This window comes from Hakea prostrata, chromosome 11, assembly GCF_041222555.1.
Source record: "Hakea prostrata isolate BN-2017 chromosome 11, UWA_Hpros_2, whole genome shotgun sequence".
Classification (NCBI taxonomy): Eukaryota; Viridiplantae; Streptophyta; class Magnoliopsida; order Proteales; family Proteaceae; genus Hakea; species Hakea prostrata.
Window position 1 is genome coordinate 18,078,788 of NC_142610.1, and position 18,250 is coordinate 18,097,037.

The following is an 18,250-nucleotide window of genomic DNA, read 5'->3' on the forward strand; positions in this document are numbered from 1 at the left end:
AATGCGACTTCTTGGTGAATAGGAGGAACCGTTTGAAGAATTAGGGAAAGAGAGCATTTTCTTTTGTAAAGCAATCAATGTATGGCTAGAGAAATTGTTCTCTTATGTAGATGATACCAAATATATCATGTCACATTAGGTTCTACCAATTTCTTTCTTTTCTTCAAGTTTTGTTTTAGATCTGTTGTACTATCCACTCTAATCCATAGTTGAAGCTTATAAGAGAGTGCAACTGTAGCTTCGTTTATAAGATGAGATGACGAAAATTCTCTGGTTTGGGCTAACTGAGTTTGTTTGAAAATGGTGTAGCCCAAGAGGATATTTTGGATCAATAGGATCAGGAGATTGATTAGTACACACCGAAACTGGTCACAATCACGAGTAAAATTTTTTGTGCTGTAGTGGTTCAGGAAAAATGGTGTATCTTTTTCAACATAGGTTAGATTGATTTGATTCATAAGAGCCAATATTTCAATGACTCGTAACTCTACAACTTTTGTATTTTGAGTTTCCTCAGATAAAGATTGGAACTAGACCAGATGAGGATGGAAGTGAGAGAATATGGGTGGACATATTTGGGTGTCTTGGTAGAAAATGAAGGGGATGATAGAACAAAGGCTGCTCTTCTTGGTCTCCAATGAAAGATCTAAGGGCATCAATTCTTTCAGATTGGTTAGTGCAAAGTTAGGGAACACTCCTACTCTTTAAGGAAAGAGTGAAAACTCTTCAAGGTTTTTAAGGGTAGAATTCTTCAAGGTTCAATGAAAGTGCTCTTAGCCAATAATTCATTATTCAAGCTTCTATTTTTTCTGTCTACAAAACAAGATAGCCTTTTATAGGTAAAGTTAACGAAAAGTATCTAATTACTACGAAATCTTAACCCCTTAATTAAAAAGGGATTTTAATTGTTGAGATTGACATAAAACCTATAGTTGTCTTTAAGCTAGAAATTAATATAATAAATAGTAAAAAATTTCAAAAACTAGTGTTGTTCCAAAGTGCTTTGAAGCAAGCTCCGATGAAGTAGGATTGATCCATGCTCCTTAATGGAAGTTCCACTGTAGTAGTTTTGTTGCAATGCTCCTTGATGCAAGCTCCAATGCATAGAGAATAACAAAGTCAAAATGAAATATTTGAAGTAATACTTAGGCTGAAATTATACTTAAACTATAAATGGACCAGGCTAGTGTTGGAATAAGCTGAATATAGGCCAATTTCCTTACTTGGGTGGACTTGTCATGTTGGATTCAAGGCTAGCTGCATCAGGAAATAAATTAATGAATACGATTCGAGAAGTAGTGGTTTAATCGAAGTCAAACTAGTGGAAACACCCTCTTTAGAAGTAGGAGCAAGGCTATGTACATTTGACCTTCTCCAAATCCTACTAAGCATGGGAGATTTGTACATTAGGTACGTTACGTTTTATGCTTTAGTAGACTTCGTATATAAAACTAAAGAACATCAAATTTGGATATGATAATTAAAGTTAATGCTATGTGACCTGGACATTGAATTAAAAGATTGGGGTGGGAGGGTAAGAAAAATCTACCCCATCAAGCATTATTTGCATTGTGTTGAAGAGAATGACCAACAACATAACATGTGGAGAAACAATGTTCTTTTCCTTGTAAAGTGTCTATAGGGTCTAAATTTTGAATCTCAGCTGTCTAGAGAGTACTTAAGAAAAGGCGTGTGTTTGTGAAGGAATACTCAAAGAAATCATAGAATGAACTTGATACATAAAATATAAAGACAAAATTTCCACCACTTTTGACATAACAAAAACAAGAGAGAGATGCAAAACAATAAAGAGATTTATTTTCACTAAAAAAAAAATAGATATGGAAAAAATCTTGAAACCATGAGTGAAGGGGAAACTAACTCCAAATTCATGGAATCTTATTGAGTCATAAAAGTTGGTAAGATCAATGCCTCATAACTATGAGGTCAATAGTTCAAATCCTATCCAGTCCAGAGATGAAGTCCGGACTCACATTTAAATTATATGTAAAAAGACTGCCCGTGAGGTTGTAGTGAAGATGCAAGTAAGTTGGCTCAAGCAAACCTCAATTCAAAAATAATATATAAAAAAAAAATTTAAAAAAAAAAAACTTAGATTTCTTAATTAGAATAGAACTCCTCTTTAAAGCTCTTATTTTCATTATATTTTTATTTTCAGCTTTTCTATTAAAACTTACTTCTTGTTGTATTTATTTTTGTACTCAGAGTAGCATTTTCTCAATATATAACTATAAATACGGCCTATAGACATTTGATAATCTAAATTGCAACACACTATCTTACACAACACCACTAATGCCCTCGCATACCCCTACTCTATCATGCTGTCCGTATGTCATTGCAAGACAGCATCTTTCATTGTCACCAATAGCTTTTAATGACCATTAACTGTAGCAGCTCATCACACCTTTAATGTTATTTTTTGTTAGTTTTAATATCCTGACAGGGAAGCTCAACCAAAACCTTTTCTACCAGACTCCAAAATAAAATGACTTATAATTTTACTTAATATATACACGAAAATATACTGTTTGAAACAGAAAGACCTACTAAAAATAGAGATGATCAGAAAACAGCCTCGCACTTGGTTTCTACAAAAACAGACTTATTTTGGATTTTGAAGGAAGACAGAACAGAAGGAAATGGTATAAGAAGTGTGTATAGTGATCAAACATCTCAAAGAGATCTTTGAGCTCAGCTCAGAGCTCAATCCATACCCAGAAACATCTTCGAAGGTGAGAGGCCAAAAGTTTGACTGGTTTGTAACAAGATGGCAGGAGGAGCTGTTGTATCGACTGGTCCGGTTAAGAAGTATAATGGTGGGATGACAGTGTTTGTGTTCGTCACCTGTTTTGTGGGAGCCACCGGTGGTCTTATTTTCGGTTATGATCTTGGGGTTTCAGGTTGAACACGTCAATCATTCATTTAAAAAATTAATAATCACAGCAAGTTTGTGCCTTATATGTTTGTTATTCATTATTGTTTTTGTCATTTTTACTTGGATTTATTTAATATGGTTCAGGGGGAGTGACTTCCATGAATGAATTCCTTGAGAAGTTCTTCCCTTCTGTGTACGAGAAGATGAATCATGGAACTACCAAAGAAGACCAGTATTGCAAATTCGACAGTCAATTACTGACCAGCTTCACATCTTCACTTTATCTTGCTGCACTGGTAGCTTCCTTCGTTGCATCGGCAATAACCAGAATGGCTGGCCGGAAGATATCAATGTTGATAGGAGGGTCTGTGTTTCTTGCAGGCTCCATCGTCAATGGTCTCGCCATGAATGTTGCAATGCTCATCATCGGTCGCATACTACTTGGAATCGGAGTTGGTTTTGCAAATCAGGTATACATGATCGTCTTTAATTTCCTAATAGGTGTAATTGTGAGAAACATGGGTTCCGGGCTTCCTAAGGGTCGTTGTTCTGTCAGTAATGACCAGAACAGCTTAGTGAAGAGGTCACGGATTAGACTCTCCCTTCCTGTGGTATATGTAATAGTCCCCACCCTATCAGGAATGGCACCAGAAAGATGTAACTGATTGGTGTGATGGGTCAAATTGCAGTCTGTCCCTGTGTACCTATCGGAAATGGCACCGGCAAAACTAAGAGGAGCACTGAACATGGGATTCCAATTGGCCATTACAATTGGTATTTTGGTTGCTCAGCTTGTGAATTACGCAACAGCCCAGATGAAATCAAATGGGTGGAGATGGTCTTTGGCTATTGCAGCAGTTCCAGCAGTGATAATGACTGCCGGGTCACTTTTATTGCCTTATACCCCAAACTCTCTACTCGAAAGAGGCCACGCAGAGAAGGCCAAATCAATGTTGGAGAGGGTGCGTGGTACCACTGATGTTGATGAGGAGTTCCGAGACATTACGGAAGCAAGTGAGCAATCAAACAGGGTTGAGCATCCATGGAGAAACATCATTCAGCCAAGATACAGGCCTCACCTCGTCATGGCTATTATGATTCCCTTCTTTCAGCAACTCACTGGTATCAATGTCATCATGTTCTACGCACCAGTTCTCTTCAAGACTTTAGGCTTCGGTGACAATGCCGCGCTCATGTCTGCAGTCATTTCTGGTCTTGTTAATGTGATTGCGACATTGGTCTCCATCTTTTCTGTGGATAAGTATGGTCGAAGGTTGTTGTTCCTTGAAGGTGGCATTCAGATGATCGTCTGCCAGATCTTGGTAGGGGCAATCATCGGAGTGAAATTTGGGATCAATGGAGAAGGAGCATTGTCAAAGGGATATGCTAATCTGGTGCTAATCTTAATTTGCAGTTATGTGGCTGCATTTGCTTGGTCATGGGGTCCTTTGGGATGGCTGGTTCCTAGTGAGATCTTCCCACTTGAGGTTAGATCAGCAGGTCAAGCCATCAATGTAGCCGTGAACATGTTCTTCACATTTGTGATAGCTCAGGTTTTCCTATCCATGCTTTGTCACATGAAGTATGGTCTCTTCTTCTTCTTTGCCGGATGGGAGATTGTCATGACAGTCTTCATCTATTTCCTCCTTCCGGAAACGAAGAACATACCTATCGAAGAGATGAATAGGGTATGGAAGCAACACTGGTTCTGGTGTAAGTATATTCCTAATGACGCTATCATCGGCGATGTCCCACTCTCAGCTGGAAAGACTGCCTGAATAAATAAACTTGGAAGAAGAACAACATAAGCCTGGTTTTCTCTTTTGATGATTGAATATGCCAAAACCATGAGATCAAACAACATGAACCAATGAAGTTGTATTCATATAATGCAAAGGATATCTTTAAGGAAAAGGATTATATGGGACTTTGCCCCTACCTCGATCGAGTTAAATTAAAATTTTAAACTCTTTGACAAAAGGAATAACAGGTGTATTCGATCTATCATACTATTACGAGGCCAACTGCGAACTGAGCCCTGCTGTAAACAATTTCTTGCTGAAAAGAAGTTAATGGAGCCAATGGTGGACAATAAACTTCAAACGTAAATTTGCATATTAATTTCTGTTCTAATATTTCTTGTATACCATGTTACAATATATATAGGAATGCGAAATGCGAAATGCGAAATGCGATTTTGGTTGTATGGGAGGAGCCAAGTATACCATGTCACACCACCTTAGGTTCTACTAGCTTCTTTCTGTTTTTTTCAAGTTTGGCTTTAGATCTGTTGTACAGTCACTCTACTCAATAGTTGAAGCTGGTAAGAGAGCACAATTATATTTTCATCTATAAGATGAGATGAGGACAATTTAATGGTTTTGGAAACAATAAGAAAATTTTATGTGGGGGTCATTTAGTCTCTTTAGTGAAGGCTAAAATTTTGTTGAGTCCCTTATTTCATGGAAAAAATTAAATCTGATCCAAAGGTGACACCATCTGAGACTCCTAGTGTAATTTAAATTTTAAATGTCCAAGGACTAAAATACCCCCAAAAACATTTAATAAAGTAATTTACTAAAATACCCCCAAAAACATTTAATAAAAGTAATTTAATAAAGTAACAAAATGATATTCTTAAACTAGGGCTAGCTAGACTTGTGGGTAATGGGTTAGGCATTAACATTTACAAGGACCCATGGTTACACTCACTTCCTTGTAAGTTCGTTAGTAGCCCCCCTCTTATTTTGGGTCCACGACTGGTTAATGAGCTTATAAATTGGGATGGCTTACAATGGAATACCCCTATATTGTACTCCCTTTTTACTCCTCTTGATGTGGCAGCTATAACCTTTGTTACCTGATCTATCTCCCTCTACCTGTGATTCTTGGATTTGGCATAAGACTAAAAATGGAAATTTCACTGTTAAATTGGCCTATTACTTGTGCTTGACTATGGTGGACTCCCAGGGTAACATTGCATCATCTTCTACTCTATCTTCTTGTTGGAATAGGATTTGGCACATTAACACCCTCCCAAAGATTAAACATTTTCTTTGGCATTCTTCACATGAAGCAGTGCAAATTGGTAACTCTATGTTTCATAAGGTGTTTCCCAAATCCCTCTGTGTCTTCTTTGTGATCATGGTTTGGAATCAATCGGCCATACTCTTTTCTTGTGTGATCATGAGCTAAGGATTGTTGGAGGTTGTTGCCTCTTCGTTTGGATACATCACAATTTTTAGGATCTTCTTTATATGATTGGTTTGTTTTATCTCCTGCCATCTTGGAAATAGCTTGACAAATCTTCATGTGATTAACCAAATGTGGAGTGCTTTAGCTTGGTGTATTTGGAAAACAGTGAATGCTACCCTCTATAAAACCGAGCACCCATCCACTATCCATACTTTACTTATGTATCAATCTTTGATTGCAGAAATTCAGCTCCATATTCTGGGAGATGCTTCTTTAGATGAATAAGGTACTTCTAGTTTGGATAGTATGGATAGAGATGATCTTTTACAGATTTTGGTGGATGCTTCTTGGGAACCAAAATCACAGCTGGGTGGTAGAGGTTGCCTTCTTTGAGATGCAAATGGTACATTTGTGGCTGCATAATGTAAATTCAATTCAGCCCAATCATCACTTCAGACGGAATTAGAGGCAATTCGGGATGGTCTACTTTTGGCTCGCTCTGTTGGGGTATCATCAATCCAACTAAATTCTAATTGCTTTACTGCTATATCTTAGCATTACAGGGACATTCATTATCTATAGATTGGTTAAGTAGGAGTTTTGTGTCTGATATTTTGCTTATTGTAAATACTTTTGGTTCTGGTGTATACCTAGGTCTCATAACGATCTTGCACAATGTAAGTTCATTATAAATGTTTTCGCTACTGCATTGTGATCCCTGCCTTTGTTGTTTCCGAGGTGGAGATGAAGGTGATATCTGCCATGAAGGGTTTTAGGTGACAAAGGCCCTAACTGGCCCTAGTAAATGGCAGCGTGACACAATCAAAATGAGATAAACTAGTGCTAGAATTTGTAGTGAAAGAAATTGAAGGTGAAGGAATAGTGAGGGCGAACACAGTGGGTGGAGTGAACCGAATGGCAAACAAACCACGATCACTCTGGCCTTGACCGAAGTATCTGATGCGTCCAAAAATCCTTCACGAAGGAAGTGAAGTTGTAAATTACAAGTAGACATTATTATCATCAGTGCAAAATTTGGAAATCGAAAGCAAATTAATTAATGGAATAAACACACAGAACATTAATTTTGAAGAACCATAGAATGACCAGATGAATTTACAGATGCAGAACCACAATGAGAAATGTAAAGACCTTACCCATTCCCAACAACAGAAGAATCAGATCCATTATAAAGTTCAAAGATAACTAGGTTTCAAAAATCTTCACAAAGATGATTGTTAGAACCAGTATCAAGTAACCAAAGAAAGGAACCGAAAATTAGAAAATGAAGAATGAAAAAATAGAGGTAGCAAACTCTCAAGACAGGAGTGATTGAATCCTTGGGGACAGGGAAGCAAGGTGATCTGCTTGACGACAAATTTGACAAGTAATGCGAAGGTCATTGTGAAAGGAAAGAGCAACATTAGAGGAATCAGTAGCTAGTACAAGAACAGTAACTACTGTATACAATTACTAGATTGAATCCTTATCCTCAATAATTAGTTTTAATTTCCGAACTGTGAGCCCAACCAAAACCTTCTACCAGATCGCTCCAAGATTTAAAAAAAAGAAATGACTTAATTATAGTTTCAGTTAATATTGTACACTAAAGAATACTGTTTGAAACAAAAAGACCTACTAAAAATAGAGAAGATCAGAAAACAGCTCACACTTGGTTTCGACAGCAACAGACTTGTTTTGGATTTTCAAGGAAGAGAGAACACACAAGGAAATGGTATAAGAAGAATTCACACTGGTGCGGTTAAGAAGTACACCAGTATCGTGGGATGACAGTCTTTGTCTTGGTCACCAGTATCGTGGGATGACAGTCTTTGTCTTGGTCACCTGTATCGTGGGAGCCAGTGGTGGCCTTCTCTTCGGATATGATCTTGGGACTACAGGTTGTTCGTTTATTAGAATTCTTGGGCTTCATTGAACATACTAATCATTGGTTTGAAAAATTAATATTCACAGCAAGTTTGTGTAATTTAGGGTTATTATTCATTACTGATTTGAACATATTTATTTGGATTTGCTTGAACTGGTTCAGGGGGATTGGCTTTCGTGAGTGAATTCCTTGACGAGTTCTTCCCTTCAGTGCACATGAGGAATGCTGTAATTGTCAAAGACAAGGATTATTGCAAATTCGATAATAAATTACTGACCACCTACATATCCTCAGTTTATCTTTTTGCACTTGTAGCTTCTATCATCGCATCGGCAGTAACCAGAACGGCTGGCCGCAAGATATCAATGTTGATAGGAGGGTCTGTATATCTTGCAGGCTCCATCTTCAATTCTCTCGCCCAGAATATGGTAATGCTCATCATGGGTCGCATACTAATTGGCGTAGGAGTCGGTTTTGCAAATCAGGTATACGCATGATCGTCTTCGTTAATTAATTTCCTGAAATGGTAACAATTAAACATGTTCGTTCAAGATGTTTTATACGTGATGGATATGATTGAATTGCAGTCTGTGCCTGTGTATCTATCGGAAATAGCACCGGCGAAACTACGAGGAGCACTCAACACAGGGTTCAGTGTGGCCATCACAATTGGTGTTCTGGTTGCTCAGTTTGTGAATTACCGCACAGCTCAGATGAAATCAAATGGGTGGAGATGGGCTTTCGGTTGTGCAGCAGTTCCAGCAATGATAATGACCGCAGGCGCGCTTGTGTTGCCTGATACCCCAAACTCTCTACTCCTAAGAGGCCACGTAGAGGAGGCCAAAGTAATGTTGGCCAAATTACGTGGTACCACTGATGTTGATGAGGAGTTTATAGACCTTATGGAAGCAACTGAGGAAACAGAGAGGGTTGAGAACCCATGGAAAAACATCTTTCGGCGAAGATACAGGCCTTACCTCGTCATGGCTATTATGATTCCCATTTTCCAGCAACTCACAGGTATCTTTCTCGTCTTCTATGTACCAGTTCTCTTCCAAACTTGGGGCCTGGGTGTCAATACCATGCTCGTGAATGGTTTCAGCTACGGTGTTGTTAATGTAGTTGCGAATTTGGTCGCCATCGTTTCTGTTGATAAGTGTGGCCGACGGTTCTTGTTCCTTGAAGGTGGCGTTCAGATGATCGTCTGCCAGATTTTAATAGGGATGATCGTTGGAATGATGTTTGGGATCAATGGAGAGGGAACCTTGTCAAAGGGTTATAGTAATCTGTTGGACATCTTAATTGGCCTTTATATGGCTGGATTTTCTTGGTCATGGGGTCCTTTGACATTGTTGGTTGCCAGTGAGATCTTCCCACTTGAGGTCCGATCAGCTGGTCAAGCAACCTGTGTATCTGTGAGCATGTTATTCTCCTTTTTCATATCTCAAAATTTCCTTAGCATGCTCTGTCAAATGAAGTTTGGTCTCTTCTTCTTCTTTGCTGCATGGGAAGTTATCATGACAGTCTTCATCTATTCTCTTTTTCCGGAGACCAAGAACGTACCTATCGAAGAAATGAGTATGGTATGGAAGCAACACTGGTACTGGGGGAAGTATATCCATGATGAAGCTATCATTGGCAATTTCCAACTCCCAGTTGGAGCCTCTCCTAAATAAATAAATTTGGAAGAAGAACAAATAAGCGTTAGATCCTGGGTTATCCTTTTTCTTTCTTTTAATCTTTTATGGTTTGGAGACAAGTTAGCTTTATCCAAAAGAATTTTTCTTCTTTTGGGTATGGGTTGGATCAGTTTTGTTGATTAACTGGGTCTCTGGGTGAGTTCTGACTATTTTTAAATACAAAGGATAACTTTAGCGAACAAGTAAAAAAAAAAAAAAAAAAAAGTAGCCTTTGGATGAGCAGTAAATAATGTTGCTAATCCTTCATGTAATGCCTTATTTTAAATTTTGTTTAGGTGCGGAATGACTAGGTTCGATTATTACAAAATAAAATAATCGCAATCAACAATATCGTATAGCTAACCGATCGATCTCAAGGCAATATGCCACTTAGAATTTAACATCTTAATGGTAATGCGAGTTTAATGATTCAAAGATTTTAGCTAATTAATTAAATTAAAGCGATCTTAATCCATACATCTATAACAATCAAATTGAGATGAAAAATAAAACAAACATAACCAAGGCATAAATAAAAGACAGGAAAAGAATGCGAACAATAAAAATAAAAGGGAAGTGATCCGAGTGTCAACTCTGGATTGAGGGAAGGGGAGTATAATTATAATGACTTGGACCGTGGACCCTTTGCCGTAACTTACAGTCCATATCGATCAGGGGCAAGGAGATTAGAAAAAAAAAAATGCATAAAGGAAATAATCAAAGCAATAAAAGGAAAATAAAAACATTAACCAAAGAAAGGCATGACTGTAGGCATCTCTGATCAATGACTCAGGGGAAGGGAGAACAATAAATAAATGTTGAAAATAAATTTTAAATTAAGAATATGGAGGGGGTAGATAGAAGCGGGAATGGAGGGGGGAGCGAATATTATTGAAGAATGTTACTTACTTGCATTTTTAGATCTCAAACAAAAAACTTGAACAAACAATTCGAATCTCAACCAACCCTAACAACCAGTTCTAGATCTGCAGTTGCTAGACCCAGAGAGAAAACGACATCAAACATGAACTTGAACTTGAAATTGCATTGATAAAAATAAAAGAAATACACTTGCATAAAATAAATTACACAACTTCAATCTTTCTTGAAAAACATTAAAACCTAAACATTCAATCTAGAATTAGAACCCACAAAGTAATTAAAGAACTGGAGAAAACCTAAAACAAGCTAAAGAGAATAGAAAATGCAAGACTAAAATAAACTAAAGAGAAAATAAAGTGTCCTAGATCTAAGATGGGAGGTAATATTTATAGGAGAAGGAGAATGATTTACAAACAAGGAAATAAATAAAATAAAATAATAATAAATAAATAAAAGTACAATAGTAAAGAAAAAGAAAATAAACAAATAAAGAAAGACCAAATTCATTAGAAACTCTAACTAGAGAGAGAGGGAATTGAAGCCGAATGACCCGTGACGATGGTAACGTGATTGATTCATCCTACAGCGGTAACTAATACATGCGGAGATTCAATGGTCCACTGTTGTTCATGCAATGGTAAGAGTGCATATGTTAGGGTTGGGCTTATGGACATCCAATGAGCGGACCGGTTGTCGGGAGGAGTCATGAGAGCTTTCTGCCCCAACAATATGTGGATGACCATAGGGTTAGGGAGTGGGGTCCAATAGCGGTAGCCAGTCCGTGAGGGTTCTCATTCCTAGGTTGCGAAGGATACGGAACCAAGTTGGTTGGTGCCATAAGGGAAGTATATGGACTTCATGTAGTGTGTTACCATTATGACTTGCATTGGATTAGAAACCCCGACATTCGCCAATACTCATGCCAATGGTCGTGGTAAGAAAGTGTTGACTTAAACCTCAGCTATGGTTTGTGAGCCAAGTGTGGACTTACCCCTTTACCCAGGATCCCAACAGAGGTATCCAGTCCGTGAGGGATCAAAGTGACTAGACCTACCTAGAGGAGGGCTAATGTATATCTTAAAGCATGTCAACTGTAAGAGACTTGCATAGTTAGATCCTAGTAGCATTCATACTTCTACATATCATACATATCATATATGCATTGCTGATTGTATTGACATATGGATGAGAATTATGTTATCCTTATTGAGTTCGTCAGAACTCCTTCATTTTCTTGTATGTATTATATATAAGCTGCACAGATGGTGGCCCAACGTCGGAAGTTGGAATGGTTTCATATGGAAGACTCCTCTCGTATGAAGAAAATGTGGTATCGTCAATGGGAGATAGAGATAGCTTGTGTGGGAGCTCCTGCGCATGCATGAAGTGCGCTTATAGCACCCATTAATGGACGGTGGAGACAGGTTGCCAGACATTTTGCCGATCATATGGAAAAGAACTGGAAAACCCCTTTCCTTGCTAAATTAGAAGACCAGTTTTTAGTTAAGAGAAAGAAGAAAAAAAAAAAAAAAAAACCGGAAAGAAACTTATTTAGTCTTTTTGAATTGCTTCCGCTGAACTCATTATTCTTTTGATCATTGATTCTTTCCTTTATTTTATTAGAGTATTTGGACTCCTGTAATCTTTCTATTAATTATTGCACTTATGTTTGCTCATGATTATCTATTATTTGCATTTATTATTAATCGATGGTGGATCTTGTGACGGTTCGCTCCCACGGGTTGTAAGGGCGGGTAACCGAGATCGGCGGGTGGGGTGTGACAGTATCTCTAGCCCATCATGCTCCTAATCAAGCCCATTTCCGAACTTGAGAATTTGAAGGGACCTCTTGACGTGTAAAATTGCATGTTTCATACCCAAAACTCCAAATATTCGTTTCAGTCCTAAATAATCATAAAATCTGCAAAAACAACATAAAACCCAAGGTAGATCTACTCAAAGTGTGTAAAATGCATGTTTTATGCCTTAAGATTTCATATATAAATGTGCTCATCATTTTACAAAGATTGATAAGCACCAAAAGCCATGAGACCATGTAACATAAATTAATTAAGTAGTATATTATTTAATGTAGAGGATATCTTGAAAGAATAGGAATATTTAAGTTTGTTAAGACTAGGAGTACGTTTTCTTCTTTTTTTTAAGTCCAAATATATACAGGGGTTTGCCCCTGCCTAAGGAGAATTGAACTCTTGACAAAAAGAATATCCGGTGTATTTGATCTATTATATTACTAGGAGAAATTTCTTAGTGAAAAGAAATTAGTGGAGCCAGTGTGGATAATGAATTTCAAGCTTAATTTTTTTGTATATTAATTACTATTCCAATATCTTTTAGAAATGCGACTCCTGGGTTGTATGGGAGAGCCATTATAAGAATCACAGAAAGAGAGCATTTTCTCCTCTAAAGCAATGTATGGCAAAAGAAATTGTTTATTATATATCATTTCACCATAGGTTCTACTGATTTTTTTTCTTTTCTTCAAGTTTGATTCCAGATCTGTTGTACGACACACTTCACTCGATAGTTGAAGCTTGTAAGAGATGAGTGCAATTGTAGCTTCGTCACTTTCATAAGATGAGATGAGATGAGGACAATTCTACAGTTACAATTGGAAAATTAGTGGTTTAAGTGAAGACACACTAGTGGAAGAACCCTCTTTGGAAACAGGAGCAAGGCTATGTACATCTGACTTTTCAGAAACCTTATTGAGCATGGGAGATTTGTACACTAGGTACGCCATGTATGATGCTTTGGTAAATTTTGAATGTAAAACTAAATAACATTCTGCTTTGGATATAGTAATTAGAGATGATGCTACAGGACTTGGACAATATTAAACAACCTGTAATCCCAAGATACTGTTTGAAATAGAAAGACCCACTAAAAATACTGTTTGAAACAGAAAGACCCACTAAAAATAGAGAAGATTAGAAAACAGCTCACACTTGGTTTCGACAGCAACAGACTTGTTTTGGATTTTCAAGGAAGAGAGAACGAATACACAAGGAAACGGTATAAGAAGAATCCACACTGGTGCGGTTAAGAAGCTAGGACACCAGTTCGTGGGATGACAGTCTTTGTCTTGGTCACCTGTATCGTGGGAGCCAGTGGTGGTCTTCTCTTCGGATATGATCTTGGGATTACAGGTTTTTCGTTTATCAGAATTCTTGGGCTTCATTGAACATACTAATCATTAGTTTTTAAAATTAATATTCACTGCAAGTTTGTGTAATTTAGGGTTATTATTCATTACTGATTTGAACATTTTTATTTGGATTTGCTTGAAAACTGGTTCAGGGGGAATGGCTTCCATGAATGAATTCCTTGACAAGTTCTTCCCTTCAACGTACGTGAGGAATGATGTAACTGTCAAAGACGGGGAATACTGCAAATTCAATAGTCAATTACTGATCACCTACGAATCCTCAGTTTATCTTTTTGCAATGGTAGCTTCTATTATCGCATCGGTAGTAACAAGAACGTCTGGCCGCAAGGTATCAATGTTGATAGGAGGGTCTGTATATCTTGCAGGCTCCATCTTCAATTCTGTCGCCCAGAATATTTTAATGCTCATCATTGGTCGCATACTAATTGGCGTAGGAGTCGGTTTTGCAACTCAGGTATACATGTACATGATGATCGTCGTCGTTAATTAATTTCCTGAAATGGTAACAATGAAACATGTTCGTTCAAGATGTTTTATACGTGATGTATATGATTGAATTGCAGTCTGTGCCTGTGTATCTATCGGAAATAGCACCTGCGAGACTAAGAGGTGCACTCAACGCAGGGTTCAGTGTGGCCATCACAATTGGTGTTCTGGTTGGTCAGTTTGTGAATTACCGCGCAGTCCAGATGAAATCAAATGGGTGGAGATGGGCTTTCGGTTGTGCAGCAGTTCCAGCAATGATAATGACCGCAGGCGCGCTTGTGTTGCCTGATACCCCAAACTCTCTACTCCTAAGAGGCCACGTAGAGGAGGCCAAAGTAATGTTGGCCAAATTACGTGGTACCACTGATGTTGATGAGGAGTTTATAGACCTTATGGAAGCAACTGAGGAAACTGAGAAGGTTGAGAATCCATGGAAAAGCATCTTTCGGCGAAGATACAGGCCTTACCTCGTCATGGTTATTATGATTCCCAGTTTCCAGCAACTCACAGGTGTCTTTCTCGTCTTCTATGCACCAGTTCTCTTCAAAACTTTGGGCCTGGGCGTCGGTGCCATGCTCCTGAATGCTGCAAGCTTCGGTGTTGTTAATGTAGTTGCGAATTTGGTTGCCGTCGTTTCTGTTGATAAGTGTGGCCGAAGGTTCTTGTTCCTTGAAGGTGGCGTTCAAATGATCATCTGCCAGATTTTACTAGGAGTGATCGTTGGAAAGGTATTTGGGACCAATGGAGGTAGAACCTTGTCAAAGGATTATAGTAATGTGTTGGCCATCTTGATTGGCATTTTTATGGCTGGATTTGCTTGGTCATGGGGTCCTTTGACAATGTTGGTTGCCAGTGAGATCTTCCCACTTGAGGTCCGATCAGCTGGTCAAGCAACCTGTGTGTCTGTGACCATGTTATTCTCCTTTATCATATCTCAAAATTTCCCAACCATGCTCTGTCATATGAAGTTTGGTCTCTTCTTCTTCTTTGCTGCATGGGAAGTTATCATGACAGTCTTCATCTATTTTCTCTTTCCGGAGACCAAGAACGTACCTATCGAAGAAATGAGTAGGGTATGGAAGCAACACTGGTACTGGGGGAAGTATATCCATGATGGAGCTATCATTGGCAATTTCCAACTCTCAGTTGGAGCCTCTCCTAAATAAATAAACTTGGAAGAAGATGAACGAATAAGCGTTAGATCCTGGGTTATCCTTCTTTTTTTTTTTTTCTTTCTTTTTTTCGTTTATAGTTTGGAGACAAGTTAGCTTTATCCAAAAGAATTTTTTTTTTTTTTGGGTAAGGGTTGGATCAGTTTTGTTGATTACCTGGGTCTCTGGGTGAGTTTTGGCTATTTTTAAATACAAAGGGTAACTTTAGAACAAGTAAAAAATAAATAAAAAGTAGCCTTTGGATGAGCAGTAAATACTGTTGCTAATCTTTCATGTAATGCCTTATATTTAAAATTTGTTTAGGTGTGGAATGACTAGGTTCTATGTTTGCAAAATAAAATAATCGCAATCGCACAGTATCGTATAGCTAACGAATCGATCTAAGGGATATATGCCACTTAGAATTTAACATCTTAATGGTAATGCGAGAATGTAATGATTCAAAGATTTTAACTAATTAATTAAATTAAAGCGATCTTAATTCATACATCTAATACTATCGAAGTGAGATGAAAAATAAAGCAAACATAACCAAGGCATAAATAAAAGACAGGAAAAGAATGCGAACAATAAAAATAAAAGGGAAGTGATCCGAGTGTCAACTCTGGATTAAGGGATGGGGAGTATAATTATAATGACTTTGACCGTGGACCATTTGCCGTAACTTACAGTCCACACCGATCGGGGGCAAGGAGATTAGAAGAAAAAAAATGCATAAAGGAAATAATCAAAGCAATAAAAGGGAAATGAAAACCTTAACCAAAGAAAGGCACGACTGTAGGCATCTCTGATTAATGACCCAGGGGAAGAGAGAACAATAAATAAATGCTGAAAATAAATTTTAAATTAAAAATATGGAGGGGTAGATAGAAGCGGGAATGGAGGGGGGGCGAATATTATTGAAGAATATTACTTACTTGCATATTTAGATCTCAAACAAAAAACTTGAACAAACAATTCAAATCTCAACCAACCCTAACAACCAGATCTAGAATAACAATTGCTAGACCTAGAGAGAAAATGAATCCTCAAACTTGAAATTGCATTGATAAAAATAAAAGAAATACACTTGCATAAAATAAATTACACAACTTCAATACTTCTTGAAAAACATTAAAACCTAAACATTCAATCTATAATTAGAACCCACAAAGTAATTAAAGAATTGGAGAAAACCTAAAACAAGCTAAAAAGAATAGAAAATGCAAGACTAAAATAAACTAAAGAGAAAATAAAGTGTCCTAGATCTAATATGGGAGGCAATATTTATAGGAGAAGGAGAATGATTTACAAACAAGGAAATAAATAAAATAATAATAAATAAAAAGGAGTAAAATAGAAAAGAAAAAGAAAATAAACAAATAAAGAAAGACCAAATTCGTAAGAAAATCTAACTAGAGAGAGAGAGTGCAGAAAAGAAAAAAAAATTATGCTGAAGTTCACGTGGAGAGGTGGAGAGAAGGAAAGAAAAAAAATTTGGAAAAATGATTTTGGGTTAATTAAGAAAAAAGAATAAAATAAAATAGTGGAAAGAAATAGAAAGTGGGGAGAGAGAAAAAAAACTAATTAGAAAAACAAATAAAATAAAAAAATGAAATCTTCTAGAAAAAAATAGAAAATTCTAATATTTGACTACTTGTGGACCCCATATTTTTTTTTTCACAAACAATAAAGAAAAACAAAATAAAAATCATAATCTAATTTTATAAGATATTCTAGAGTTGGCCCATAATCTGTAACAACCCTCGTATTTCTAATCCGAGATCCGTATTGCAGGTCCAAGAACCCGAAGGTCTAGTCGGATTAATTTGTAGAATGTTCGGATAAAAGTCTATGATCCATATCTAGAACCCATGGATCTGGATTCTCTTGATGATGAACCTACTTGCTTGAAGTTGGATCTCTAGATCAAGGCAAGTGGTGTCTGGAGATGTCCGAAATGTAAGTAAGACCTCCCCCATGAGTTGATTAGGGTTAGGTTGTGTTTGGGTTTCAACCCCTTGAACAAAGCACCATTGTATAGTAATATACTAGAGGGCGGTTGCTTGAGGCGGTTGATTGAACCAAGCGACTGCCCCAAGCAACCGCCTGGTCCTGGTTGCAGGGTTTTACCCTAATTTGCCCCCACCTCTATAAATAGCAATCTTCGCCCAATTAACGAATATTATATTCGGGATTGCTTTTTTTTGTGGTTAGGAGGTAGTGGAGACACTATGAAAGGTGAGCAGAGCGTGGACTGAGATTTGGAGATTTTCCCTTTCATATTTGGTGATTCTGGTTTAGGTAATTGGATCTTCTTTCACCCTTTCTCTTCCTTTAGCTTCTGATTGGTGTTAACCCATCACCATGTTGTTAGTGGTAACCCAATTGGTTAATTGTAGTTCTCTTTCCAATGTCCTTGATGGGATCCTGTCTGAAAACGAATCTCTGCATTTGTTTAAAGGATAGATCTAATCAAGGGGAGAATTTTGGGTGATAGATCTGAATTGATTTTAAGGTTTCGTTTTACCCCTTGATTATAGAAGTGTTTAGTTCAAAATTCGGATTAAGATCATCCCAAAACCGGATTGAAATCGAATGATCAAAAGCCTGAGTTTCAAATTTGAAACTTACTATTTTTTGGGCGGTTGCTCAAGGTGGTCGCTTGAGCCAAGCGAACGGCTGGGTCACAGTAAGAATGTGGCTTTTGGCTATTGGTCTGTTTGACTCATTTGACTTATATGATCTTGTAGCCATGTTTATAGGTGTTATTTGTTTCTACTAAAAGTCTTATAATTACTTGTGGATTACATTTTAAAGAGCTTCTAATTATTTTCAGGTAAGGATATACACTCTTATCCTTATACAATGACTTGAACA

General features: G+C 37.4%; 2 protein-coding genes and 1 pseudogene across 2 annotated transcripts; all 3 read left to right on the forward strand.

The window, feature by feature from the left end:
• The first annotated feature begins 2,791 nt into the window (after positions 1–2,791).
• On the forward strand, positions 2,792–4,677 carry LOC149000529 (sugar transport protein 10-like). Its single transcript, XM_089139719.1, has 3 exons — positions 2,792–2,924; positions 3,044–3,369; positions 3,589–4,677. Exons 1-3 carry the CDS (start codon positions 2,792–2,794, stop codon positions 4,675–4,677), a joined length of 1,548 nt encoding a protein of 515 aa, XP_088995845.1.
• Positions 4,678–6,410: 1,733 nt separating this feature from the next.
• LOC149000530 (sugar transport protein 10-like) lies at positions 6,411–9,658 on the forward strand. The gene is made up of 5 exons (XM_089139178.1): positions 6,411–6,497; positions 6,658–6,771; positions 7,908–7,995; positions 8,145–8,467; positions 8,570–9,658. The coding sequence occupies exons 1-5, from the start codon at positions 6,411–6,413 to the stop codon at positions 9,656–9,658; spliced, it is 1,701 nt and encodes a 566-aa protein (XP_088995304.1).
• A 3,976-nt stretch (positions 9,659–13,634) lies between these two features.
• LOC149000531 (sugar transport protein 10 pseudogene) lies at positions 13,635–15,385 on the forward strand (annotated as a pseudogene).
• The last annotated feature ends 2,865 nt before the right edge of the window (positions 15,386–18,250 follow it).

What these genes read in the sequence shown, in the direction of transcription:
- LOC149000529 (XM_089139719.1), top strand. Translation starts at nt 2,792, where the DNA reads ATGGCAGGAGGAGCTGTTGTATCGACTGGTCCGGTTAAGAAGTATAAT. An exon ending in TTATGATCTTGGGGTTTCAG is followed by an intron (nt 2,925 to 3,043) that starts GTTGAACACGTC and finishes AATATGGTTCAG; the next exon opens with GGGGAGTGACTTCCATGAAT. An exon ending in GAGTTGGTTTTGCAAATCAG is followed by an intron (nt 3,370 to 3,588) that starts GTATACATGATC and finishes GTCAAATTGCAG; the next exon opens with TCTGTCCCTGTGTACCTATC.
- LOC149000530 (XM_089139178.1), top strand. Translation starts at nt 6,411, where the DNA reads ATGATCTTTTACAGATTTTGGTGGATGCTTCTTGGGAACCAAAATCAC. An exon ending in TCATAACGATCTTGCACAAT is followed by an intron (nt 6,772 to 7,907) that starts GTAAGTTCATTA and finishes CTTGGTCACCAG; the next exon opens with TATCGTGGGATGACAGTCTT. An exon ending in ATATGATCTTGGGACTACAG is followed by an intron (nt 7,996 to 8,144) that starts GTTGTTCGTTTA and finishes GAACTGGTTCAG; the next exon opens with GGGGATTGGCTTTCGTGAGT.